At 40.5% G+C, this 27789-nt stretch overlaps 1 protein-coding gene across 5 annotated transcripts in view; it reads left to right on the plus strand.

The window, feature by feature from the left end:
* Nucleotides 1-12765, plus strand: part of LOC124555317 (dynamin-1-like protein) — a 106015-nt gene extending 93250 nt beyond the window's left edge. For all 5 annotated transcript variants that reach the window (XM_047129195.1, XM_047129194.1, XM_047129193.1 and 2 more), the window contains exons 11-14: nucleotides 1543-1737; nucleotides 1819-2077; nucleotides 2160-2371; nucleotides 10850-12765. In XM_047129195.1, the coding sequence (XP_046985151.1) occupies nucleotides 1543-1737; nucleotides 1819-2077; nucleotides 2160-2371; nucleotides 10850-10906 (723 nt within the window). In that variant the 3' untranslated portion in view covers nucleotides 10907-12765. The remainder of the gene's footprint in view (nucleotides 1-1542; nucleotides 1738-1818; nucleotides 2078-2159; nucleotides 2372-10849) is intronic.
* Nucleotides 12766-27789: the final 15024 nt, after the last annotated feature.

Here is a 27789-nt window from a genome sequence, read left to right on the forward strand (position 1 = left end):
AGCTTTCAGACGAAGAACAGATGATGACAGCAATCGATGTGTACAAGTTTTGTGAAAAAAATATTGAAAACATCCATTTTTACTTTATTGACAAAGAAGCTGATTTGCTACTGTTAAAACTAGAAAAACGTTTTTCAGCAACTCGAACCATTCCTGGAACAAGAAGTTTTCATAACTTCAAACCACTTCCAACAATCAACCTTGAAATTAGAAGGACTACAAATAGTGTAAAACCCTCCTTAGTCTTTTCTTTCCATTCTCTTCTGATTGGGATTCTTCTTCTGATTGGGTTCGTGCTGGACCATCCATAAATAGCTATGTGGCTGCAAATTATGATGGTAACTGGTATTTTGGACTGGTAAAAACAATATTCAATGATGAAGAAGATGCAGAAATTCTATTTCTACATCCTTCAGGACCAGCTGCATCATTTTATTGGCCTGAAAGAGAAAATTATCGCATAATGCCTTTGGAGCACAGTGTCTGTGTAGTAGACGCACCTCAGTCAAGCGGCACTGGAAGAACGTATTACTTCAAAAAAGACTGTATCAAAAGAACTGAAAGCTCTTGGATGAAGTGGAAAAACAGTTTGAATCAGCATTAATGTTTATTAAAAAGACAAAATTACTCAAAAAATTCAATGTTTCAAGCAGTCAGTTGGGTTATACATAAGTGTCGTAAGTACACTATCTTTGTACATAATTCTAATGTAATCTACTATAATTAATAAACATGTAAAAAATCCATCATTATTTTTCTTTTATCATGTAGCCTATATGTTTAAGAGTAAATTAAAACAAATTTGAGCATTCTATCAGGTCTGAGACTCTAGATATTGCAATTCTTATAAAACAAAACATCTGTTTAAAATATATATATATCTAAAAGAGTTTCTAAGATTAGCAATTTTAAAGTTTTGAATACAAATTAAATTTACCATTTCCGAAGGTTCGGAAAACGCAAAACATAAAAACTTTAAAAATTTATTAAAAAAAAAATATAAAAGATACAGCAAAAAAAAAATTGCAGGTGTTGTCAGGATGGTATTAGAACCATTTGAGCCAAATTTCATGAAAATCTAAGGAGGTGGGTGTAAAATTTATTTTTTATTGGGTGATTTGATATGGAATGACCCTCAAAGCTGTAAGACATAACCAAACTGGTGGTAGGGCATTGTGATGATGAGCAAGGCAGAATAATGAATAGTATCCCAAAATGTAAGAGAGAAAATTAAATAAACTTTTGTGACAAATGGGAAAAAAAGGTCTTACACATTGCTAGCCACCTGAAAATCCCATCTTAATGAAAAGAGAAATATGTTACACTTGCAAGTCAGACACTTTATTTCATCCTTTTACAAACAGGATGAATTCTGTGAATGTAGTATTTCATGTGATGCCTGCAAATTTGTAACATTTTGTGAAGTGAATTTGTCAGCTAGCTCATGTGACAGACCCAGTGCTCTTTGTATATGATAACCAACTCAGTATACAGTTTTCTTAGTTTAATTTTTTTATTTAGATGCGACTTGTCTTTTTTCAGGTAGAAAACCTGGTAGCAATTGAACTTGCGTATATTAATACGAGGCACCCAGATTTTAATAAAGATGCAGCACTTGCGTCATGCTTGTTCTCAACGCCACCAGCTGAAGAAGATACACCAACACCAAAGCCTACAAATCTAAAATATCCTGAAAATAATTTTCCTTACACACCAGTAGAACTGGAAGGGGCCAAGGTAATATAGTACTTTCATTAATTTAGTTGTAAATAGATACGTGTATATTGTGGTACAGCTAAAGATTCGTGTGTTTTGCAGAACTCCTTTGGTGCCAAGTCAAATGCTGATGCCAGCGGGTGGCTATCAAACTTGTTTCCTGCTGGTCGAATGGACAATAAAGAAAACCAAAGTATTAGAGATAAATCTATAGAACTTAATTCTTCTGCTGTACCAAACCATGTTTTTGAAGCAAAAGGTGTGCTTTCGCCTCAAAAGCCAGTAAATTTGCTACCTGAAGTTCCTGTACAGACGAACAGGAAACTTTCAGAAAAAGAGAAAAGGGATTGTGATGTAATAGGTTGGTGTATAATTCAGGCTTTTAAGTCATTCTTATTCTTAATTATGCGTTTTCCGATGTCTGACTTCTTGTTTTGTTTCAGAACGCCTCATAAAAGTATATTTCTATATAGTACGTAAATCAATTCAGGATACTGTACCAAAGGCTGTAATGCATTTTCTTGTAAATTATGTGAAAGATAACCTCCAGTCTGAGCTGGTTGCACATCTTTACAAATCGGCACAGGCTGAGGAGCTGTTGAGTGAAGCGGAACATGTCGCACAGCGTAGAAAAGATGCAGCCGATATGTTAAAAGTATGTACTTTGTGGTGGTTATGTACTTTGTGATGGTGATTGTCTAAATTTCTGTCTATCTGTATAATGGTTACCTTTATAGCTTGTGCCTCTTGACACTGTACAAGAGATGCCATAGGTTTCTTCAAGTAAAAACAAAATTTAAGTGATATATTATTCTTCAGATTACTACAAACCCTGTAGAGCAGACAAAGAGTGACAGACAGGCACAATGAAAAGACTGCTACATACATGACCTCTGTCTCTGGCAGCTGTGGTCAGACTCTGGAAGAAGGCCATTTGTTGAAAGCTAAAATGTGTAGCAGTCTTTTCCATTGGGCCTGTCTGTGACTCAGTGTGTCCTCTATACAGTGAGTAGCAATCTGTCCTTTCATAGTACTGTTGTTGTTCTATCCTGAACTTTACATTGTTTGATATATTAGTCTAATTTTTTCGGATGGATAGAAAAATAAGTCCAATTGTTCAGAGAATGACTAGGTGAACCACAGAAAATTGGAAACCAAAATATACTGTTCGAGGAATGGGCACACTGCACTACAAGCAGTCTTGTCAAATTCCTCACCGTGTCATCAGAAGACATAAACCATGCATTATGCATAAAAATAAAACCCAAGAACAAAGAGAAGGCAGTTGGGAACATTTGTAGGCATGATACTAATTAACTCAGTAAGGAAAACTATATCCAATCATTGATGGCAGTAGCAGTGAACAGATGATAAATTTAGTTCATTGGCCACTAGATTCGATCAGTACTTCGTAAATCGGAGAAAAAATGGGCCATTGGAAGTGGAGGTTTTAGATGTACTTAGACAAGCATTGTATACTCCACCAGCAAATCAAAGTTTTGCCAAGTCAACTATTAAATAGATCTCAAAATTCCTTAGGTTACTGAAAAGCAGCAACTCTTGTTGCTAGGGGATGGTATTTCACCAAAGTGTTGAAACCATCTGTCGAATTTGATAATGGCCCTGCTAGATTTACCTCTTTCATTCAGTCAATATAAGTCAAGTGGTATCTCTTGAAAGACTGATATGTGCAGTAGTAATTCCCATTTATAAAAGTAGAGATAAGCAAATGACCTTTAGTTATGGATTCTGCTTCCTCCTCTGTGTATTCATAAAAATGTTTGAAAACATGTCTTACAACAGAATATTGAACCTCCTACCTAAGAGTAAAATTTTAGCAACTGCACGGTTTGCTTTTATAAAGGATTCTCTACAAAGAAAGCAATATATGAACTCACCAACCTAGTTCGATAGTACTAAACAAGAAAAATTACAGTGTTGGTACTTTCTGTGAACTTGCTAAGGGCTTCAGTTGCGTGGATCATAAGATTCTGTTTTGGAAATGAATATGTAATTGCATTAATGGCACCAGTGTTGCATGGGTAGTCAAATCTTGTCAGAAAACGGTCATGTTAACAAATTATGCCACAGGTATAAATCAAAACTCACAGTGGAGAAACATTAAATATGGAGTCCTACAAGATTCAGTGCTGGCCCACTCCTGTTTTTGACCTGTGTAAATGATCTACTAGGGACATGGAGGACTCTTCAAAAACTGGAATGTGTATTGACACATGAGGAGACTTCTGAAAGGATTCACACATTCACATCAGGCATAGCCTAGAGCTTAATGGAACACACTGATAATTGGTTCACAGCCAACAGTTTAAACCTCAGTTGTATAAAACAAGAAAGAGTGACCTTACGATTAACTCTGAAATTGACAGAGTCCTTATAATTAAACTTTCGCTTCTTGAGCCAGTGTAGAAGGAAAACTGTGTACTCAACTTTATAGGAATGATGTTCAGACTGTCCACTGCAGAATTTGTGTTGTTAGTAGTGTGTGTCATGACTTGTTGTTAGGTGCCAATACTGGTATGGCAACATAGGGTTAAAACACAAAAATCAGTCTGCATTACAGTTGCAGACAGTCAACATGGGGTCTGGAAAGAGTGAGCAGGACTTTACTCGTAAATCTCAGAACAATAATAATAGTGCTACTGCTGGTAGCGAATATTGATCATTAAAGAAACATGGAGAGGTCCTTTTTCAGCAGTGGGGTTGTGGAACTTAATTTGGAAGTTCGAATTAACTAGCGATTAGGGAATTTCTCCTTTAGGCTGACAGCCAATCGTATCACAAATTATTGAAGAAGTTACTGTTGCCTTGGCCGAGAATGCTATATGTAATTTCCAGTCTTTGAGCAGTGCACAAGCTGTGTCTTGACGGCTGAACGTTGCATAGTCTACCATTGTTTTGGGCACAGATAGAGCAGTCTCTATTGTAGTTCCAGGCTGTTGTGAATACAGATGGTCATCACGTTGAGCAACATTTGTAACATGAGACATAAACATTTTACATAGTTGACAAGTGTTAATTTCACATGTAGAAATTAAAATAGGTTTCTTTCAATGGTTTATTCATTATTTCTCTTCCGCATGTCCTTACAAATTTTGCCACAAAGTTTCATTCTCGTATGATCACTCGTTTGTCTTGAGGGTGCTCTCAAGTAGCATAAGTTTCATTATAACCAGTCTTTATATAGAGACTTGAAAGTGTTCTCTGAAATGATTGAAGTCACTTAAATGCTTTATATGCAGTACAGTGTAACCCCACTTTCACTATCCCAAAACTGACATTTTTCCCAACTTTTACAACATTTTTTGTTCAGTCCCTTAAAATTTTCAATGTTCTAGTCATTAATTTTCACCCACTTTTGTGGCATTATGATTATAAATTTATTGCTATTTACACTTAATGAAATGATGTTCATGGAGATAAACAAAAAATGGTGTAATTACTAAAATGTCACTGGCAAGACATTGGATTTCTAGTAGTGTTTACAAACATTACACAGTTAACTTCCTTTGAGCCTTGGACTCCATAGTTATGAAGTGATTAAGTTCATTAAAAGTTGGAAGTACCTCCAGTGCTTGGTCTCCTAACGACTGCTATATTGTGTGTAGCATTGTCCTTAGTTACAATATTGAACAAAATGTCAGATTGAGCCAAACTTCAGTATTAGTCAGAGTGGTGGGAAGTTGGCAGCAATAAAGATGAACAATGGCAGTGTCTCTTCTGAATTATACAAAATATTGTCCCAAACTGTCACAGATGTGGCAACTCTTGTGAAAAATGTAGGAACTGCATGGGAATTATTGGCACATTATTTCATAAAAAAATACATAAATTTTGATTTGCAGGGAAACATCCTCAAGTGGTCTATTGCAGTATCTCCCAATCACGCCTCTGCCCCCCCGCCACACCTCTGCCCCCCCGCCACGCCTCTGCCTCCCCGCCACGCCTCTGCCTCCCCGCCACGCCTCTGCCCCCCCCTCCCCGCCGCGCCTCTGCCCCCCCCTCCCCGCCGCGCCTCTGCCTCCCCCTCCCCGCCGCGCCTCTGCCTCCCCCTCCCCGCCGCGCCTCTGCCTCCCCCTCCCCGCCGCGCCTCTGCCTCCCCCTCCCCGCCGCGCCTCTGCCTCCCCCTCCCCGCCGCGCCTCTGCCTCCCCCTCCCCGCCGCGCCTCTGCCTCCCCCTCCCTGCCGCGCCTCTGCCTCCCCCTCCCCGCCGCGCCTCTGCCTCCCCCTCCCCGCCGCGCCTCTGCCTCCCCCTCCCCGCCGCGCCTCTGCCTCCCCCTCCCCGCCGCGCCTCTGCCTCCCCCTCCCCGCCGCGCCTCTGCCTCCCCCTCCCCGCCGCGCCTCTGCCTCCCCCTCCCCGCCGCGCCTCTGCCTCCCCCTCCCCGCCGCGCCTCTGCCTCCCCCTCCCCGCCGCGCCTCTGCCTCCCCCTCCCCGCCGCGCCTCTGCCTCCCCCTCCCCGCCGCGCCTCTGCCTCCCCCTCCCCGCCGCGCCTCTGCCTCCCCCTCCCCGCCGCGCCTCTGCCTCCCCCTCCCCGCCGCGCCTCTGCCTCCCCCTCCCCGCCGCGCCTCTGCCTCCCCCTCCCCGCCGCGCCTCTGCCTCCCCCTCCCCGCCGCGCCTCTGCCTCCCCCTCCCCGCCGCGCCTCTGCCTCCCCCTCCCCGCCGCGCCTCTGCCTCCCCCTCCCCGCCGCGCCTCTGCCTCCCCCTCCCCCTCGCGCCTCCCCCTCCCCCTCGCGCCTCCCCCTCGCGCCTCCCCCTCCCCCTCGCGCCTCCCCCTCGCCCCTCCCCCTCGCGCCTCCCCCTCGCCCCTCCCCCTCGCGCCTCCCCCTCGCGCCTCCCCCCTCGCCCCTCCCCCTCGCCCCTCCCCCTCGCCCCTCCCCCTCGCGCCTCCCCCTCGCCCCTCCCCCTCGCGCCTCCCCCTCGCGCCTCCCCCTCGCGCCTCCCCCTCGCGCCTCCCCCTCGCGCCTCCCCCTCGCGCCTCCCCCTCGCGCCTCCCCCTCGCGCCTCCCCCTCGCGCCTCCCCCTCGCGCCTCCCCCTCGCCCCTCCCCCTCGCGCCTCCCCCTCGCCCCTCCCCCTCGCGCCTCTGCCTCGCCCCTCCCCCTCGCGCCTCCCCCTCGCCCCTCCCCCTCGCGCCTCTGCCTCGCCCCTCCCCCTCGCGCCTCTGCCTCGCCCCTCCCCCTCGCGCCTCCCCCTCCCCCTCCCGGCTCTGCCTCCCCCTCCCCCTCGCGGCTCGCCCTCGCACCTCCGGCTCGCCCTCGCGCCTCCAGCTGCCCTCCATATCCCCCTCCCATCAGGCCTCTGACTCCATCTCCCCCTCCCCCTCACACCCCTGCCTCCCTCTCCCCTTCCCCCTCACGCCCCTGCCTCCCTCTCCCCTTCCCCCTCACGCCCCTGCCTCCCTCTCCCCTTCCCCCTCACGCCCCTGCCTCCCTCTCCCCTTCCCCCTCACGCCTCTGCCTCCATCTCCCCCTCCCCCTCTCCTTCCCTCTCCATTGCCCACCCTCCCCCTGCCTCTTCTTGAATATGTAGTGATTTCGGAGTGGTGGCTAGGTTAGGACCTGACAGTACATCTTAAATTTAACTACACATGCAACTATGTATTATGTCGTACAGAAGTGTAGTGCACAATGTAACTAATTTCATGATCTGTCATTAGATTTATGTCTTGTCTACACTTTGGTGTCATGTATACGTATGTAACATATGTCCGTGTCTTGTAACCACCTTCGAACTTCTGTTAAATTTTTTATGTACACAGCAAAAGTGTAAAAGCTGTTTACGAATTAGAGGGATAAATTCACCAAAAGATATTGAAAGAAACTATAATAAAAAAGAGACCTAGCAATGTGTTCCAGAAAAATAAAACTTACATAAGAGCAAAGGTCTGGAATTGGTCAGTAGGCAGCAATTACATTGCTAGTTGGGGTTTTGTAATTTTTTAAAGTTACGTGAAAAGTGTGGAAAAGGTTTTGATTGTAGTAGGTAAAAACAGCAGTTCAGTAGTGTAGAGGAAAAGCAGTGATTTACTTCAGAGTGTAATTGTTAATGTGAGTAGATTATTGTTAACTGTAATTGGATGCTTCTGCACATTAATGTAAAACGTGACCCGTTACACACCCCTGATCCTTCATGATGGGATGAACGACTCATTGTTTGAATAAATGACTGAATCTGTGTGATGCTGAAGGATACTGGGTTACCAGAAGTATCATTAAGTAATGTGTTAAATGTAGTTGAGGTATGGGATCAATATAGAGTGAAAATCCACTGGTTCTTAAATGAAATATTTCTGTACAGGTTGTATGTAATGTAAAGATGCATTTTCATCTCAATAGATAAATCACCGTCTAAGGAGAAAGTGCAACATGGTTTGATGTGGCAGAGGTTGTGATACATGAGACAACTTGTACTTTTCACTAATAACACCAAAGGCAGAAAGTTTTTAATATATAAAAAGGATTTGCAGCATATAACCTCTACAACTGTGTGATGCAGTGTATTGCTCACGGTTTGTTGAACTTCGTGTGCAACTTGCCAGTAACACCTTTATTTACACTGATGGCTCCAAAACTGACTATGGTGTCGGCTGTGCCTTTGTCGTCGGGGACGCCACCTTTAAATGCCGGCTCCTCGACCAGTGTTCCAGCTGTACAGCCGAGCTTTTTCAGTATGTCCGCCGCCACCGCCATTCTCCGTATGTTCTCTGCTCTGATTCACTCAGTGCTCTTCAGAGCCTTGGAGCTCCATATCCGGCCCATCCCTTGGTGCAACGGATCCAGCAATCCCTCCATTCCTTTGCAGATGCTGGCTCTCATGTTAGCTTTATGTGGGTGCCAGGCCATGTAGGAGTGCCTGGGAATGAGGCTGCTGATGCTGCAGCCAAGGCTGCAGTCCTCCTGCCTCGGCCAGCCTCCCTTTGTGTCCCATCGTCTGACATTAGTGGGGTTGTTCGTAAGAGGCTTGTGTCATTATCCTGGGATACTTGGTCGTCACTTCAAGACAATAAGCTCTGGGCCATAAAACCGTTCCCAACAGCTTGGACAACCTCCTCCTGACCATCTCGGTGAGAGGAGGTCCTTTTGCCCAGGTTGCGGATTGGGCATTGCCGGTTTAGCCACTGCTACCTGCTATCCGGTGACCCCGCCCCGCAGTGCCCTTGTGGTCATGCATTGACAGTGCGCCATGTTTTATTGTCGTGTCCCCGTTTTAATTAATCTCGTGTTGTCCTGTCTCTGCCACCTACTTTACTGGAAATTTTAGCTGATGATGCTCGAGCAGCTACTCGTGTTCTTTGTTTTCTTAATAAGCTTTGACGGACTTGTCAAAAGACACCTAACTCTTTTAAGTATTTTATCTGCATCTTTGTCAGAACTTTCTGGTGTCTCCCCCCCCCCCCCCCCCCTTGAGTTTTACCAGATTATATGTGCACTTACATTTGTGACTGGGCGCTAATGACCTCAGTAATTGAGCGCCCTAAAACCCCACAAAAAATAAACCTCTACAACTGTGTAACAATTTGGATCGTGTACGTGAAATTCATGGTATGATATAGTCAATGCCAAATATACGCAAACATGTCAGTTAAATTGAGTAAAACTTCTTTTCATTTATAGTGTCATTGAAGTTCAGCAGTTTATGGAGGCATTGTATGAACTATCCAGTTTCATAAAATATTGTTTTTTCACGTTCTCGTCACTTTGTTTTACTACCTACAGGGTGATGATTGCTGTTACCTTGTGTTATGATTAATTATAAATTTCACATGGTATGATGATGAGTACACGTTTTCAAGTGGTTGTAATATAGCAATCAGTGTCCTTTATCAAACCTCAGTGTATCCTGTTGTTCAGTTGCCCAGCTCGAACAATAATTTCTTACTAATGGGCTATTTCTGTCACAATGTGCTAAAGGATTTTGCAGTGATTCATTGTGAATTGCTACATAGCTGTTATTACACATTATTGATGTGGCAGTATAAGATTAGCTACAAATCATTGTACAGACCCAGTGCTCATACTAACAGCTAGTTTGTGGGGTATTGAGTGTTTGAAAGTTCAATATGTAAACAATTTTTTTTGTTGATGCTATCAGTTGGAGGGGGTTTAAGAAATTGTTCCATTACCATACATAAGGTTGTATGTGTAGGGTATTCTATTAATTTGGGGGGGGGGGGGGGGGGGGGAGGGGGCTGTGAGAGTATCACAGAAACATTAAAGACACCTGAGTGTGATACGAGAAAGGCATTGTGCATTGTAGACTTTACCATTAATTTTGTGACAGCTTTCAGTTCAAAACAAATTGAAGAAATCACAATTTATCCAGTGTACATCTCATGTAATGATGACGACGACAGAGTTAAAGAACTTGGAGCTTATTTGTTTTTGCCATTTACTACCTGCAAGTGGTCTGGATAGGTAAAAGGAATACGTCTAGCATATTATATAATCACTGAAAGGTGCTGAGTTAGGTTGCAAAGTACTTAATGCACTCGACTCACATTTGGGAAGAGTAGAGTTCAAATCCCTATTTTCTCATCTAGCTTAAGGTGAATGCCAGCATAGTTCCCTTAAAACAGATACGGCCAGTTTTGTTTCCTGTCATTGTTCTATCTGAGCTTATGTCCACTCTCAAAAGGCATTGTTGTTGTCAGGCCTCTAAACACTGATCTTTCTTCTTTTAGTACATGTGTAGTTACTGTAGCAACTGTGTATGTCACTGTTGCTATTGGCACATGGAAATAAGGAGAAATGGAACAGCATTTACATAAGCAGTGGGAAAAGAATAATAATTTGATGCTGACACATTGGGTGGAGGAAATTATACCAGCAGTAAGGAATTAAGATTTTTACACGTAGGTTAGTTACATCCCATTCTCTTTCTCTCCACTCATGTCATCACATATTGTACAAACGTCACTGGATTCCAGAGGTAACCTGTTTACGCACAGAACAGGTGCGTTTAAGCCTTGCCCACTCAGCTCCTCCCTCAACACTTTATCTTCAAAATTCGTGATTAGAGGATGCTGAGGAAGGGGACTTCACTGCTGTGATTAACTGTGTAGTATCTTATGCTAGCAGTAATGATACTTGTTGCAATAAAACTTTCTTTTTTTTCCAGGCTCTGCAAAATGCAAGTAGCATTATTAGTGAGATACGTGAAACCCATGTGTGGTGAAGACTTAATAGTGACTGGAAACAATTGATTGCGAGTTTCCAGAAAAATCGCAGTTTGCCAGTAGTTTAATTCAGATACATGGAATGTATAGCACATTTGTGACCATGTAGATGACTGGGTTTGAATGCAAATCTGTTTTAATTGTGTTTATTGTTATTTATTTGAATGATACATCCGTTTGCATTTTTTACACAACATAGAATGTAGCAATCATTATTAAATGGTGAAATTCACAATTTTCGAAGTATGTGTGTTATTCATGGTTCCTTGTGTACCTGATTCAGACGTTTGCAGATGACTCGTAAACTTCGTGTATGTAATTAATCTTTGTATTACTACGTTTACGCAAAAAATAAGCTTGTTATTTAAATTTTAAAAATCTTGACATTTGTTAATAACTGTATGTAATCACATAGTTTGTAGGTGTTAATAATAACATCATTGCCTCTGTGAAGTGTTCGATTTTTTTGTATAGCTCAGTTAAGTTTAAAATACAGAAAGTTTACTGTATATATGATGTTCAACTGGACCAAATATTTGGAAGAAAAAAAATTCATGAACATTTGTTTTATACTGCACTGTCAATAATTGATAATCATGTGTTGTTTTGTGATCTTTGTGGAGACAACAGTTCTCCTTTCATGCCTTTAAAACGAAAAGCATTTTGAGATGTTTAAATCTATATTACACTGAACTGCGTGTATAGAAAGAGATGCCAATTCAGACACATTAATGTGGTGATACAAGAACTTATGCAATAACATTCATTTTGAGTTAATTGTTTGACCTGTCTTATTTGTAGTTTATCACAATTGTATTCACTGCAAAAAGTGAATTACTGTCAATTTTCAGTTCAGTTAAAAACATCGTACTTAATTGTTTGCCTGGCAGTTTAGAGCTTAAAGAATATTAATTAAGAGTATGTTTAGTTCTGTCAAGTTTTTCCTAAAAAGCTTGATATGCCATTATTATTTGGAACTAGCAGATTTTGTATTACATCAGTTGTGGATATAATTGAAAGTTAAAATGCATTAATAAACAAATTGAAATTGTTATTGCATACTGAATTTGATGCTGTGTTCCAATTTTATTCATTCCTTCTGTGCACTAATGTTGAGCACACTTTGATCGGATGTTGTGGACCTTTTACTGTTGTTTGTTAAGCAGTAGCGTAAACGCTTTAGACCAGGCAGAAAATCTTCAGCAAATTTCCCTCCCTGACCTTGTCATCTGAGATAATCATCCGTCTCAAATGATGTTAATATGAGGTGAATGGGATGTTAGCCACTGACTGCTCTCCCATTTAAGATGAAATGTGCTCTCACAGAAACTTATTTGCTGCAGTGAGATAACATAAATTTCTGTGACCATTATGCAATAATTGCAAATGCTGAAGAAATATGTGATTATATCAACTTCACTGTCATATGTTGTTGATGATTGACAGTGGGGCATATTTTCATAATGTACCAAATGAATTTCTGTAAAATGTAGTACAAATGGCAAGCAGTTGGAAATGTGCACCCACTGTGGCCCAGTCAGTTTAACCTAGGAAAATATATAGAATAATTATTTCTGTAGTCCATTGCAGATGTCATATATTAAATGACCCATCTGACTCACTGCACTTCGATCAGCTTTGTTTCCATATACACACACAGAATCAGCTCATCGTCTTGTTGAAACTAAAAGTTATGTACATGTAACACTGAACTCTTTGTTCATAAGATACATCTCAGCTCATCGAACGATGAACAGTGTCATTTGGTAATGGTCTTCCACATGTGAGAGAGTCAACATTTTCCATATAAGATTTCAAAATAAAGTTGTCGCTGATTTGTGAAGTGACACAGCAAGTCCTAGTTGGTTTCTTTTATTTGCAGATCCTGATTGCCTCTGTTCCATCAACTGTCTTTTATGCTTGCTATCAAAATTAAGTGTGTTAGCTTTCATCATACATGGTGGTCCATGAAGCATATTGGACATTCCACACAGAAACCTAAAAAGATGAGCATGCAGATTCTTTTTGAATTATATTCCTTGAAATAAGAATTAAAAATGGTTGTCAGTATTTACATGTACCCCAAGATGATTTGCAAATCAATAGAATACGCTGTTATTACTGAAAAGTGCAAGTAGCTGGGCATATAAACATTTGTCGGTGGTTTCTCTAGCTGGTTGAAGAATGCCAAACAGTTTTTAAGTGGGATGGTTTCTTTGAAAAGGACGTGATCGATTTCCTTCCCCAATCCTTCCTCAGCCTGAACTTGTTTAGATTACATTAGATTTACTTTTATTCCAATTGATCCGTAGAGAGGAGGTCCTCCAGGATGTAGAACATGTCAGAAAAACAATAATACATGACAAATATTAACATCTGAAACAAATAAGCTAATATACCTTCCACAGGTCCCAAGTGGAATGATAGTCATTTTTTTAATGAACACTATATGAAATAATCATTTTACAAACACTCATTTACTAAGATTGCATTAATGCACTGAATTTAAAATTAAAAAATGTTTTTTTCTATTTATAAGGTAGTAAACATATAATAGAACTAAAACAATACTTATTTACAATGACCACATTACTGCAATGAAATGATGCAGAAGTTAGATTATATATATACACACACACACACACACACACACACACACACAGAGAGAGAGAGAGAGAGAGAGAGAGAGAGAGAGAGAGAGAGAGAGAGAGAGAGAGAGAGAGAGTTGGTTCTACTGAGAAATTCATCAATGGAGTAGGAGGAGTTGGCCACCAATAAATCCTTTAAGCTTCTCTTAAACTGAATTTCATTGGTTGTTAAGTTTTTATGGCTGCTGGCAAGTTATTGAAAATGTGTGAATAATGCACACCTTTTTGTACAAGAGTAACCGACTTTAAATCCTTGTGAAGATTATTCTTATTTCTAGTATGGATTCCATGAATTGAGCTGTTGGTTTGAAAAAGTGATGTGTTTTTAATGACAAATTTCGCTAAGGAATAAATATATTGGGAAGCAGTAGTTAGTATCCCTAGTTCCCTAAACAGGTTTCTGCAGGATGTTCTTGAGTTCACACTACATATAACTCTTATTGCACATTTTTGTGCCCAGAAAACTTTAGCTTGGCTTGACCAATTACCCCAAAAAATAATACCATATGAAATTATGGAATGAAAATAAGCATAGTATGATAGCTTTTTCATTTTTATATCCCCTATGTCTGACACAATTCACATTGCAAATAAACATTTGTTAAGATGCTTCAGCAGTTCTGTGGTGTGCTCCTCCCAGTTGAATTTATGACACCCCTTACAAGTTCTGAAATGCATGTAGTGTGTTTTTTCAAAGTTTTGTGACAAAGAATTGGCTAGGAACCAGTGATTAATTTCCACAAATATTTTATTACCCGATATTTCTAAGACTACACTTGATTTGCTAATTATTGCAATGTTTGTATCATCGGCAAACAAAACAAACTTGACATCTGGTAATGTTACTGATGAAAGGTCGTTCCCAAAGACGGAACCTTGTGGGACCCCACATGTAAATAGTTCCCAGTTGGAACTCCTCTTCTTTCCTAATAACACCCTTTGTTTCCCTCCAGAGATATAAGATTTGAACCATTTTGCAGCATTTTCTGTAACAACATAATATTCTAATTTACTTAAAAGGATATTGTGATTTACACAGTCAAATGCCTTTGACAGATCACAAAATATACCAGTTGCCAGCAATTTTTTGTCTAATGAATTAAGTACATTTTCACTGTAAGTGTAATAGCCTTCTCAATATCAGAACCCTTTAGAAATCTGAACTGTGACTTTGACAGCATGTTATTTGTGATACGGTGGTTATAAAGCTAATTGTACATTACCTTTTCTAAATTTTTTGAGAATGCTGTCAAAACGGAAATTTGATGCTATTTCTTTATCTCCCTTCTTAAACAGTGGCTTAACTTTAGCACATTTCAACCATTCAGGAAATATTCCACTGATAAACGACTGATTACACAGATAGTTTAATATGTTACATAACTCAGAACCACATTCTTTAATTAACTTTGTTGATATTTCATCATACCCACTAGATGTTTTTGATTTTAAAGATTTTATGGTGGACATTACTTCTGGTGTCCTGCTTCACTGTATCCCATATTGTCTTTATTTTGTTATCTGATATGACTATCTTTTCCTTGTAATATATTTGCTTTGATGTCTGTATTACAGTCTTTAATATTTTGCAGTATTTCTTGTAATGTGCTATAGCATCACCACCAGAGCTGTTTCAGGTTAACAGATACAGTTTTCTTTTTGTTTTACAAGCTACATATATTCCTTGAGTAATCCATGGCTTCTTTGTAGACTTTGCTCTAACCTTGGTTAGTTTTGAGGGAAAACTGTTCAAATAAGGTAAACACTTTATTAGCAAAAGTGTTATATTTTTCATTCATGGCATGAGCTCTGTAAATATCACTCCAGTGAATGTCACTGAGGTATGTCCCAAAATAATTTTTAGCTTATGGATTACCTTCTTGAGCTCAGATTTAACAGATTTTATATCCTCTTCAGTATTAACATATAACAGAAGGACTGCATGTTATGTCTGAGAGGTCTTTGACTATTGGTTTTGTAATGTAATTTTGTTCATTGGACTTTTCTATAAAGATACTATCAGTGGTTGTTTGTGAGCAATTGGCTACCCTAGTGGGGAACTTTACAGTGGGAATGAAGTGTTACTAATTCAAATAATTCTTATTGGGAGAGTCTTTAAGGAAATCTACATTGAAGTCACCAGCAACCACTATTTCTTTGTTTTTGGTTGTTAAATGGGCCAGTACAGCTTCAAGGTGGTTTAGGAACAGATTAAAGTTACCTGCAGGTTCTTGATATGCACTTAATATTATGAAGGAGTTTTAGTGAAATTCTACTTCTGTTGCACATGCTTCCATATGCTGTTCCATGCAAAATTTATGAATGTCTATGTTCTTAAATTCATGACAGTTCCTGATGAATGTGGCAACTTTTCCTTTCTCCATTCCTGCTCTACAGAAGTGAGATGCTAACCTAAATCCTGTGACACTTAAAAGTTCTATACCACTGGTCACATGATGTTCAGAGAGACAGATTACATCAGCTAGGTTTGAGGACTTAATTCATCTATGCAGACAATTAATTCAATAATTTTATTTCTCAGTCCTCAAATATTTTGATGAAATAAAGATAGATGAGTTAAAATTGGGTAGAGTTGAAATTTCTGCTGATTGTTGACAATTATTAACTGACAGCTGTTTATGCTGATGTAATAAGCTAGAATTATGTTTTTTGGTTTCTTTCTCAAACTGAAGGTTTGTCTCAATCCTAACCTCTCTTAAAATTTGGTTTCTTTCTGTCCTCCCTACCCTAAAAAAGGGTCTTTTCTGAACCCTATAACCACAGGTATCTTATCACTCATGACAGTGCCTCCCCTCCTTTAACTTTCCTGCTATTTTCCCAGCCAGTTTACTCTTCCCTTTCCTGTTGAGGTGAAAGCCATGCCTAGTATAATCCCACCTATTGAGAGAATCAACAGGAACCACACCAATGTGTGACCTGGCACTCGACATAAGCAGCTGTTACAACTCCAAATAAACTCTCTTGACAGAAGACTTCAAATGAGGTCAGTCATGGTGCCCAAGAACAGATACAAACTCAACGCTAGTATGCTTCGATGCTGATGCAATCTTTGCCAGGTCACACTCCATACTGTACCCAGCATCTCTGTCAATATTATTACCTGGCCCACCCACTATAATCACAGAATCTTTCTTAGTGAAATCTTTGCAAAGTGATCCTAACTCCTCTGTCACCTGCTCCAGACCAGCACTAGGTTTAAAAAAGTTGTTGACCTTGTATTCTGATCCTAGTTCATCCTGCAAAAGTTGACCAACACCCCTTCCATGGGAACTACCTAACAACAACACTTTCTTTCTCTTTAATGATTTCCCTACATTCTTACTTATAATTTGCTGCTGAAAGTTTGTTGTACCCTGTCTACACCTGCAACTGCAGGCTCACCAGTTTCTTACTGAAGCAATAGGTCAAATCTATTTTACACATTCACCATGAAGCTGTCACACAAAGTTCTAGGCCTGTTCCTCTTGTTGCCACTTCCCACCTCTCTTTACCCTTCTCCCTCCTTAATCTGTCAAGATCTCCCCAGGCCCTGTCTAATTCAGTCTGAAGGGCGGCAATTTTCCCCTCCTGTTCTAGCCTCTTCCTGTCTCTACTAAATATCCTACAAAACCACTGATGAGTCTAATTTACTTTTCCTATTCCCATGCCACTACAGTCACCCACGTGGAAAAAACTACAGCATCCGTCACACCAAAGCCCCGACCTAACAATTCTACGGCAAGTCAAGCACTTTTCACTCATGATAAACGTAATAATTTATTAAGATAAGTCAGTTAAATTACAGATAAACACGAAAATATGATTCCACAAATTTGGCCTGTACGCAACTGTATGTAAACAAGAACAACGGTCCAAAGTTTCTTTAACGACAACTTAAAAGTTTACGCTACTTTCCGGAAATGTGAGTTAAATAATGGAGAGGTACGCTATAGTTAAATTGCTAGAGAGCAAAGAACAATTAAACGAAATTCTTTAGATCTGCTCCGGCAAAACGTAAACAGAAAATACGACTGTAACCCGACTGTACAATCTTTTCGCGTTTTCTGCTATAGTACGTAAAGAAAAATGAAACCTTTAATGGTACGCTTAAAAAGCACACTAATGCACCTATTTACTACGCAATCAGTACTAAACTAATTGTTGTTATAAACATGTCTCATTAGAGAGCACTCGAATGCGTTAACATTAAAGGGCGCTTTACACGTTCCGATTGGTCTGTGCAGACTAGATTCACAGTGGCTGTCTGCACATTTTACGTTGCATGTAAGCGTCCTGATCGTAGGTACAGTTTTGGTTCTTTGGTTGATTCGAAGGAGGGGACCAAACAGATATGTCAGAGGTCCCACCTGAAGCGATTTAGGGAACTCACTGGAAACCTAAGTCAGCATGACCGGACGCGGGTTTGAACCGTCGTCCTCCCGAATGCGAGTCCAGTGTCCTAACCACTGCGCCACCTCGCTCGGTAGGTACAGTTTTGTTCACTCTGGAATTCATCGGGGAACAGTACAGAGGCTTTGGCAAAACTGGGTAAATTTTCTTATAAAGCAATCCTGCTGTCTACAGCTACTGTTTATTTCGCAAGTTGAAAAAAAAAAGGCTAAAACGCGCGTCACACTCACATGTTAATCTTTTAAAGGCCTTAAAATCTGAAAAAGACGGCTGGTTCTACTGTATAATAGTGAACGGGAAAGACATTTTTGGTACTTTTGCGACATTTCATACCATGCATACAGACATAATAGCGTAACGAGAAAATCAGTAAGTGCTTACGAGAGACTTTTAGTGACACTGCCATTTCTAGCAACTGGTAAAAGATATGCTGATCTTAAACTTTATGTTGTGGTGTCATCATTATTAAGTCACATCATTCCAGAAACATGTTGTGTTACATACACAGTATTATGGAAGCAATATTTGAAAGTGACAATAGAAGTTTAGCACAGCTCTTTATTATTTTCCAGTGTGGTTAAGTTTCTTAATCTCGTACAGTGAAGGAAAGTTGTCACATTTACAAATTAAATGTATTTACAAATTTATACGTATGGAATATAGGCCTATTAAAATGTGAGAGACATCTTCTTTCTCCAGTGTATTTAATTTTTGTACACTACGCACTGAAGATTGTCCTCCATCCAAAACACTAACTCTCGTTTGTCAGGGTGATTAACTGTTTCGTTGTTACGCATCTTCTATGTTCTGTGACAGTCAGTCTATTTTTAGATTACCGGTAACTGAAACAATGTGAAGTACAAAACTTATTAAACATTAATATTTTAAAATGATGAACAGTTTTAAGGAGTCAGTATGGTAGTAGGAAATATATTCTACTGCGATTTTTTTGTTGTCAACAAAAAAATGTTTATATTTTCAATTTCCAAACTCTGAGGAAGACTGGAGACACATCTATGTAGTTTGAAGAAAAATGGAATTTCCCACATGCTCTGGGGGCCATAGATGTAAAGCCTAGTTTACATGACGACATTAGGTTGCGCCACTCGTTGCGTGAAATGAGTTGCACGGAAATGGTTTCATATTTGACTGTAGACATGGCGAAACCAGTATATACTTCAGTTTCGTCGTTTTGTGAGTTCCTGAGTCGTGTCTGAAATGATAATTTTGGCAGCTGCACGTCGCACGAGTTGTGATGAAGTTAAAAGCTTGTTGCGCGGAATCGGTGCATAAGAAAAAATAAAAAACGTTTTTCGATTCGTGACTGACAGACATCAGCTCGGTTGCTCAGCATCCTTGCTGAAATAATTTGTAATGGAAGACCCAAGAAGTTTTTTTAATTATCTTAGAATGTCACCAGAACTGTTAACGTTTCTTCTAAATAGAGTTAATTATACGATAAGGAATAAAGATATTGTAATGCATGAAGCACTGTCGCTAGAACCGAAATTACATATCACATTACATGGATTACAATCGAGAACACTGGGCATGCTATAAGATGCGGTTTTAGTTGGTGATGACGCTTTTTCATTAACACCAATGATTATTAACAATAATAATTATTAACACTGACAGCAGTAATTGTTCGAAGCAGGCCGCATTAAGAAAAGAATAGTTTGCAAACTACTCTCTTGAAGATAAATGGCTCTGAGCACTATGGGACTTAGCTTCTGAGGTCATCAGTCCCCCAGAAATTAGAACTACTTAGGCCCAAACGTATCTAACCTAAGGACATCACACACATCCATGCCCGAGACAGGATTCGAACCTGCGCTCGTAGCGATCGCGCTGTTCCAGAATGAAGCGCCTAGAACCATTCGGTCACAAAGGCCGGCTTCTCTTGAAGATAGATCTGTACAGTGGTAATATTTCAAAATTCAAATATATGCGAATGGGGAGTAATGTGAGATATTTTAAATAGATGAATATTGAATAAAGAATGTAGCTTCTTGATTTGTGTACATTCCCTCCTGTCAACAATATTCCTTATTTTGTTTAAAAAAAAAAAAGGCCGGCCTAGGTGGCCGAGCGGTCCTAGGCGCTACAGTCTGGAACTGCGCGACTGCTACGGTCGCAGGTTCGAATCCTTCTTCAGGCATGGATGTGTGTGATGTCCTTAGGTTAGTTAGGTTTAAGTAGCTCTAAGTTCTAGGGGACTGATGACCTTAGAAGTAAGAATTACTTTTGCATGTATTTTTCTTAATTCAGTTGTATATGTGCTCCTAATTCAATAAATTTTTCCCTGCAGCTCAGATATTGTCTAACTATCTATGTTCTGATCGCAGCAGTATGTTGCTTATTTTTGTAATCATCATCACTTAAATCCCACAAATACCTCTGCAAAAGCATAGATATCCAAAAAGCGAACATTATTCTCCGTTCCCCACTTCATATTTCAGTTTGTTTACACTCTACGAACACACATAACCTCAAAACTCTTACAACTAGTATTACCAGAGGACCAGGCGTGAGTCGTGCTTCGGTAGCTCAGATGGCAGAGCACTTGCCCACGAAAGGCAAAGGTCCCGAGTTTGAGACTCGGTCGGGCACACAGTTTTAATCTGCCAGGAAGTTTCATATCAGCGCACACTCCGCTGCAGAGTGAAAATCTCATTCCGGAGTATTACCTGAGTTGGAACACGCCGAAACTATTTAGTTTCACCAACGAGTTGCGCAGACGCGCGGCGCGCATGCGCAGTGGCGAGTAGCGCAGTTGCCTGCAACCTAGTGTCGTCCTGTGAATTAGGCTTAAGCCTGAAAGCATGTGTGTATTATTCCTCCACCGAATAACGGATCATTCTTTTGTAATTACAAAGGATATAACAGCATAATTTTGTTGGCTATTGTCAACGCTAACCACGAGCTCATAGTGGTTGATTTAGGAGTCAATGGTCGTATTTCTGACGGAGGTGTTCTAGAACATACAGAGTTCTACAAAAGGGTAAAGAACAATACGCTGAAAATTCGCAAACCTGAAACTATTGATGATCTGCCGCTTGTTTTTAGTTGAGAGGAGGCGTTTTCCTTGCAGACACATCGAATTTAACAGAAGAGTGACGTGCTTCAACTACTATTTGTCAAGGGCTCGCAGAGCTGTGGAAAACGCATTTTGGATTTTATTTGCAAGATTTAGGATTTTCCACACAGCAGTCGCTTTGAAACCAGAGCACACAGATGTTGTTGTGGTGGCATACTGTGTTCTGCACAATTTCTTGCGGCATAAGTGTGCTTCTGCTTATATTACACCAGAATATAGGGTAGATCTGTAGCCCAGGATACAAATCAGCTAGTGGGATTACAGATAGGGCACAACAGAAACTGTTCATTAGAGACCAAGTTCTTTCGACAAAATTTCGTTGCCTATTTCACAGCCAAAAACACTACAGAATGATTAAAGTACCGACAGTGCCTTCGAAATGTGTTGTAATTTACGTGCTGATGTGCGTTTTTGTTCAACTTATCTGCATAACTATTTATATGTACATAAATTTGTCACGCTGATTAAAATGAGCATATTTATAAAGTCTGCAACATTCTTTCACTTACCGTATTTTCTGTTGAGTCAGTGCCTGATGTCGATGGCCAAGGAAGTTTATGGTCCTGCAGAAAAGAAAGAAGCTCAAAATACCAAAACGTTGGTGTATGTATGTATTCACTGCCTGCCCCTGAACGACTTGTCTGCTGCACTTTTTAAAAAAATTCCATCCTAGACTATCCAGATTATTAATTTTCTTGACAACCACATCACGATTAACATTTGGCGGCCTGACAGGTTGCACGTTTTTTGTTTCTATGACTCTATTCTTTGCTTATAATTTTCCATGCAGATGGTTGTTGTTGTTGTTGTGGTCTTCAGTCCTGAGACTGGTTTAATGCGGCTCTCCATGCTACTCTATCCTGTGCAAGCTTCTTCATCTCCCAGTACTTACTGCAATCTACATCCTTCTGAATCTGCTTAGTGTATTCATCTCTTGGTCTCCCTCTATGCTTTTTACCCTCCATGCTGCCCTCCAATGCTAAATTTGTGATCCCCTGATGCCTCAGAACATGTCCTATCAACCGGTCCCTTCTTCTTGTCAAGTTGTGCCACAAACTCCTCTTCTCCCCAATTCTATTCAATATCTCCTCATTAGTTATGTATCTATCCACCTAATCTTCAGCATTCTTCTGTAGCACCACATTTCGAAAGCTTCTATTCTCTTCTTGTCCAAACTATTTATCGTCCATGTTTCACTTCCATACATGGCTACACTCCATGCAAATACTTTCAGAAACGACTTCCTGAGACTTAAATCTATACTCGATGTTAACAAATTTCTCTTCTTCAGAAACGCTTTCCTTGCCATTGCCATTCTACATATTATATCTTCTCTACTTCGACCATCATCAGTTATTTTGCTCCCCAAATGGCAAAACTCCTTTACTACTTTATGTGTCTCATTTCCTAATCTAATTCCCTCAGCATCAGCCGACTTAATTCGACTACATTCCATTATCCTCGTTTTGCTTTCGTTGATTTTTATCTTATATCCTCCTTTCAAGACACTGTCCATTCCGTTCAACTGCTCTTCCAAGTCCTTTGCTGTCTCTGGCAGAATTACAATGTCATCGGCAAACCTGAACGTTTTTATTTCTTTTCCATGGACTTTAATACCTACACCGAATTTTTCTTTGGTTTCCTTTAGTGCTTGCTCAATATACAGATTAAATAACATTGGGGACAGGCTACAACCCTGTCTCACTCCCTCCCCAACCACTGCTTCCCTTTCATGCCCCTCGACTCTTATAATTGCCATCTGGTTTCTGTACAAATTGTAAATAGCCTTTCGCTCCCTGTATTTTACCCCTGCCACCTTTAGAATTTGAAAGAGGCTATTCCAGTCAACATTGTCAAAAGCTTTCTCTAAGTCTACAAATGCTAGAAATCTAGGTTTTCCCTTCCTTAATCTTTCTTCTAAGATGGTAGCGACCTGTAAAGTTCTATAAATTCTGTTACAAACTCTCGGGTGTAAATCCGCGAATCTCCAGAAACATCACTCATACTAAATTCTGCTTATCACAACACCGACCCAACAACGACACGGTGCTCGCCAAAGCAACAGTGGACTGAGCGGTTAGTCTGAGATGCCGCTTACAGGCTCAGACTTGTGTGTGTGCGTGATTTCAAACCCGGCTAGACTTTGCAAAGGCAACAGTGCAGACCAAGGCTTCTGTTGAACCAGTTTCACGCAACGACATGTCTGAGCAAACACGGTCTGTACAGAGAGATCTGATTACATATCGGTGCGTATAAAGAGAGCCTATCCTACGTGAGCGCACTGTTGCGAATGTGAGGCGGCGCGGCGACCATGCGAAAGTGTCAGACAGTTGCCAACTGTCGAACTGTCATACGGCGAAGTGGACGCGATCAGTTGCTTTGACAGTTTTGCGCGAAGGGACGTATTTTGTGGTCTTTATTTCGACCTACATTGGCAGAAATTTTGATTAGTGCTCTGCTTCGGACAAGAGAAATAAAAATTATAATAACCACATAATATCATACTGTGAGTGGGAGTAAGTTGTCAAAATAATTTATACTCTCAGTAAATACATATAACACACAGTTATTAAGCAGCGTTGTTTGCGTTTTTTTAATATATGATTTTTTCCAAAATACAAAAATCCTTCACTCTCCAAAAAAAAGGTACTTCAAACACGTACCTATAAAACATTTATCAAGCAGCATAGGTAACATTCTTTGTATATTGTTCAAAATACAGTTGTAAATTTTACCTCACTTGCTCAGCTGCTCGCTAGGAAGCATATATCTTTTTTAATCTGTCTTGTGCTGTTTTAGGTATATTTCGGTATAATACTGGAAAAAACCGATCTCAGCTTCATTTACTGATTCGAGATCATGGATGCTGTGTAATAAAGTTATAGCATTCACAGTATTTACTGCATGTTCTACAATAGTTTCGATAAGTTTTTGCACAATTCTGGATTTATCTTTTATAGAATCAAATGAACATTCAACGACCAATCTTGCTTGAGATAACCGAAAGTCTTTCTTGGAAAAGGCCCCACTAAATATTCCTTTAGAGAAAATGCTGGATCCCCTAGGAAAACAGGTAGGCTCTTGTCACTCGATCCTGACAAAATTATTCGTTAGGTATTTTGTCTTCCCTTATCTATTGCATGTCAAAAGGGGCATTCATCGAAAATACCTACGCGGTGCCCTTTACAGTAGGAGTGTATATTCACCGTAACGAGCCTATAATTTGCATCAGTGACAGCTAATAATCCAGTGGAAGAGACGGATTTATAGCGATAACACTTGGAAACAGATTTACTCGGTTTTTTAATGTGAATGTGTTCCCCATCAGTACATCTGAGACTACCGTCTACTGAGCTCAGCGTGAGGAGAAAGGCGTGTGCATGTCAGTGTGTGTGTGTGTGTGTGTGTGTGTGTGTGTGTGTGTGTTTCTCCTACAAGCTTGAAAAAGGAAGTACATTCCGAAAGCTAGGCAAGCTCTGTAACTTTTGATTGTGTACCTACCGACGACGCAACACTGCTGCCTTTTTTGTGAGTCATCTCCTTTATTCCTAAATAATTCGTAATGAAAGGGATCTGTAATTTCCCACATTATTTTTCTTACTTTCCTTAAAAACTGGGTAACTTTTGCCACTTTCCTACAATCATGGAAGGTACCTGACATCAAAGATGAATTGTACACATTAGACAGTGTGAAATGTACCAAGTTGGAGCCTAATCCATCTGTTATACTTTCTGCTCCCAAGAATAACCATTTTTTTTCTCTTTTGCATTCTATATCTAATACAGCTGCATATACAGGGTGTTACAAAAAGGTACGGCCAAAATTTCAGGAAACATTCTTCACACACAAATAAAGAAAAGATGTTATGTGGACATCTCTCCGGAAACGCTTAATTTCCATGTTAGAGCTCAATTTAGTTTCGTTAGTATGTACTGTACTTCCTCGATTCACCGCCAGTTGGCCCAATTGAAGGAAGGTAAAGTTGACTTCGGTGCTTGTGTTGACATGCGACTCATTGTTCTACAGTACTAGCATCAAGCACATCAGTACATAGCATCAACAGGTTAGTGTTCATCACGAACGTGGTTTTGCAGTCAGTGCAATGTTTACAAATGCGGAGTTGGCAGATGCCCATTTGATGTATGGATTAGCACAGGGCAATAGCCGTGGCCTGGTACGTATGTATCGAGACAAATTTCCAGAACGAAGGTGTCCCGACAGGAAGACGTTCGAAGCATTTGATCGGCGTCTTAGGTAGCACGGAACGTTCCAGCCTATGACTCGCGACTGGGGAAGACCTAGAACGTCGAGGACACCTGCAATGGACGAGGCAATTCTTCGTGCAGTTGACGATAACCCTAATGTCAGCGTCAGAGAAGTTGCTGCTGTACAAGGTAACGTTGACCACGTCACTGTATGGAGAGTGCTACGGGAGAACCAGTTGTTTGCGTACCATGTACAGCGTGTGCAGGCACTATCAGCAGCTGATAGGCCTCCACGGGTACACTTCTGCGAATGGTTCATCCAACAATGTGTCAATCCTCATTTCAGTGCAAATGTTCTCTTTACAGAGAACCTTCCAACGTGATCAAATTGTAAATTTTCACAATCAACATGTGTGGGCTGACGAGAATCCGCACGCAATTGTGTAATCACGTCATCAACACAGTTTTTCTGTGAACGTTTGGGCAGGCATTGTTGGTGATGTCTTGATTGGGCCCCATGTTCTCCCACCTACGCTCAATGGAGCACGTTATCATGATTTCATACGGGACACTCTACCTGTGCTGCTAGAACATGTGCCTTTACAAGTACGACACAACATGTGGTTCATGCACGATGGAGCTCCTGCACATTTCAGTCGAAGTGTTCGTACGCTTCTGAACAATAGTGTCGGTGACCGATGGATTGGTAGAGGCGGACCAATTCCATGGCCTCCACGCTCTCCTGACCTCAACCCTCTTGACTTTCATTTATGGGGGCATTTGAAAGCTCTTGTCTACGCAATCCCGGTACCGCCGGCCGAAGTGGCCGTGCGGTTAAAGGCGCAACCGCAAGACCGCTACGGTCGCAGGTTCGAATCCTGCCTCGGGCATGGATGTTTGTGATGTCCTTAGGTTAGTTCGGTTTAACTAGTTCTAAGTTCTAGGGGACTAATGACCTCAGCAGTTGAGTCCCATAGTGCTCAGAGCCATTTGAACCAATCCCGGTACCAAATGTAGAGACTCTTCGTGCTCGTATTGTGGACGGCTGTGATACAATAAGCCATTCTCCAGTGCTGCATCAGCGCATCAGGGATTCCGTGCGACGAAGGGTGGATGCATGTATCCTCGCTAACGGAGGACATTTTGAACATTTTCTGTAACAAAGTGTTTTAAGTCACGCTGGAACGTTCCGTTGCTGTGTGTTTCCATTCCATGATTAATGTGATTTGAAGAGAAGTAATAAAATGAGCTCTAACATGGAAAGTAAGCGTTTCAGAACACATGTTCACATAAAATATTTTCTTTCTTTGTGTGTGAGGGACGTTTCCTGAAAGTTTGGCCATACCTTTTTGTAACACCCTGTATTATACGTACAGGAGCATATAAAATTGTTGTTAATATTTATATTCTTGATTACAATGGTACAAGTGGTTTTGCTATAAGCCTGCATAATTAAAAGTTAGGGTAACTGAAGTTATGACAATGCCATATAACAGAAAAATATTTCGAGCTAGTTAACAGCATAGGAGCTACCATTACCAGTCATTCAAAAGCAGAAATTACCTACTTTCTGAGAACATATTTGCAATTATCCGAAATTAATTAACTTAGGGAATAACGGGCACCAAAAGTTCAGACCCTCAAAATTTAAATTGCCATTTTTGCAGGAATGTTTACAAGATTCTGAACTTTGACGATGTAATTTTATTTCTGTATTTTTACACCACCTCTCACTAATCAGTTCAGTCAGTAAGAATTATTTTGAATAATTCATAATCATGAAACATTTATTGTAAGATGGATGACATATTCATAAATAAGGGTTTTCAGATGATGAGTAATAATATTATTCCATATACTTTTGTGAATTATTAACCTGAAACATTGTTTATGAAGCAAACAATAGTAAAATGTTAGAGACCATGCAGAATAGTAAAATCTAACCTAGCCAAATTTCAAAGCATTAAGTAGTTTCAGAAATCATATCATGTTCTTATGCCAGTTTTTTAAGTAGCCACCCCTTCCGCAAAATAACAGGTAACATCTCTATGTTGGTTTGTGAAAGTCAGGAATCAGAAAACATTTTGGTAATATCTCCGTGTTGACAAAGTGAAAGTTGTGGTCAGGAAGTAAACACTAAACATCTATGTAGCCTAAAGTGGATGACCAATGAACAACCATTTTAGCTATGCCATGTATGTAATACAATTTTTTATAACCTACATGAGCGTGTGGAAACACACAAAATCGAGTTATAGGGCAAATAAATAAGTATTCATGCAATCACCTACAGAACTGCCAAAGAAGAATCACAGTCTGTTACTTCAGAGTCAGTTTTATGAACAGACTGGTGTTAGTGGAAGGGGCATGGCAGCATGTTCATGGTCCAGGACTCACTAGCTAGTACCTTTAGTATGTGCAGTGAAGATGAGCATAACTTTGTTTTATATTATATGTAAGCTGGATCAAATTGTGTGGAAAGTAAAGAAATTGTACAACAAGGACCAAACAAATGAGG

This window comes from Schistocerca americana, chromosome X (genome assembly GCF_021461395.2).
Source record: "Schistocerca americana isolate TAMUIC-IGC-003095 chromosome X, iqSchAmer2.1, whole genome shotgun sequence".
NCBI lineage: Eukaryota > Metazoa > Arthropoda > Insecta > Orthoptera > Acrididae > Schistocerca > Schistocerca americana.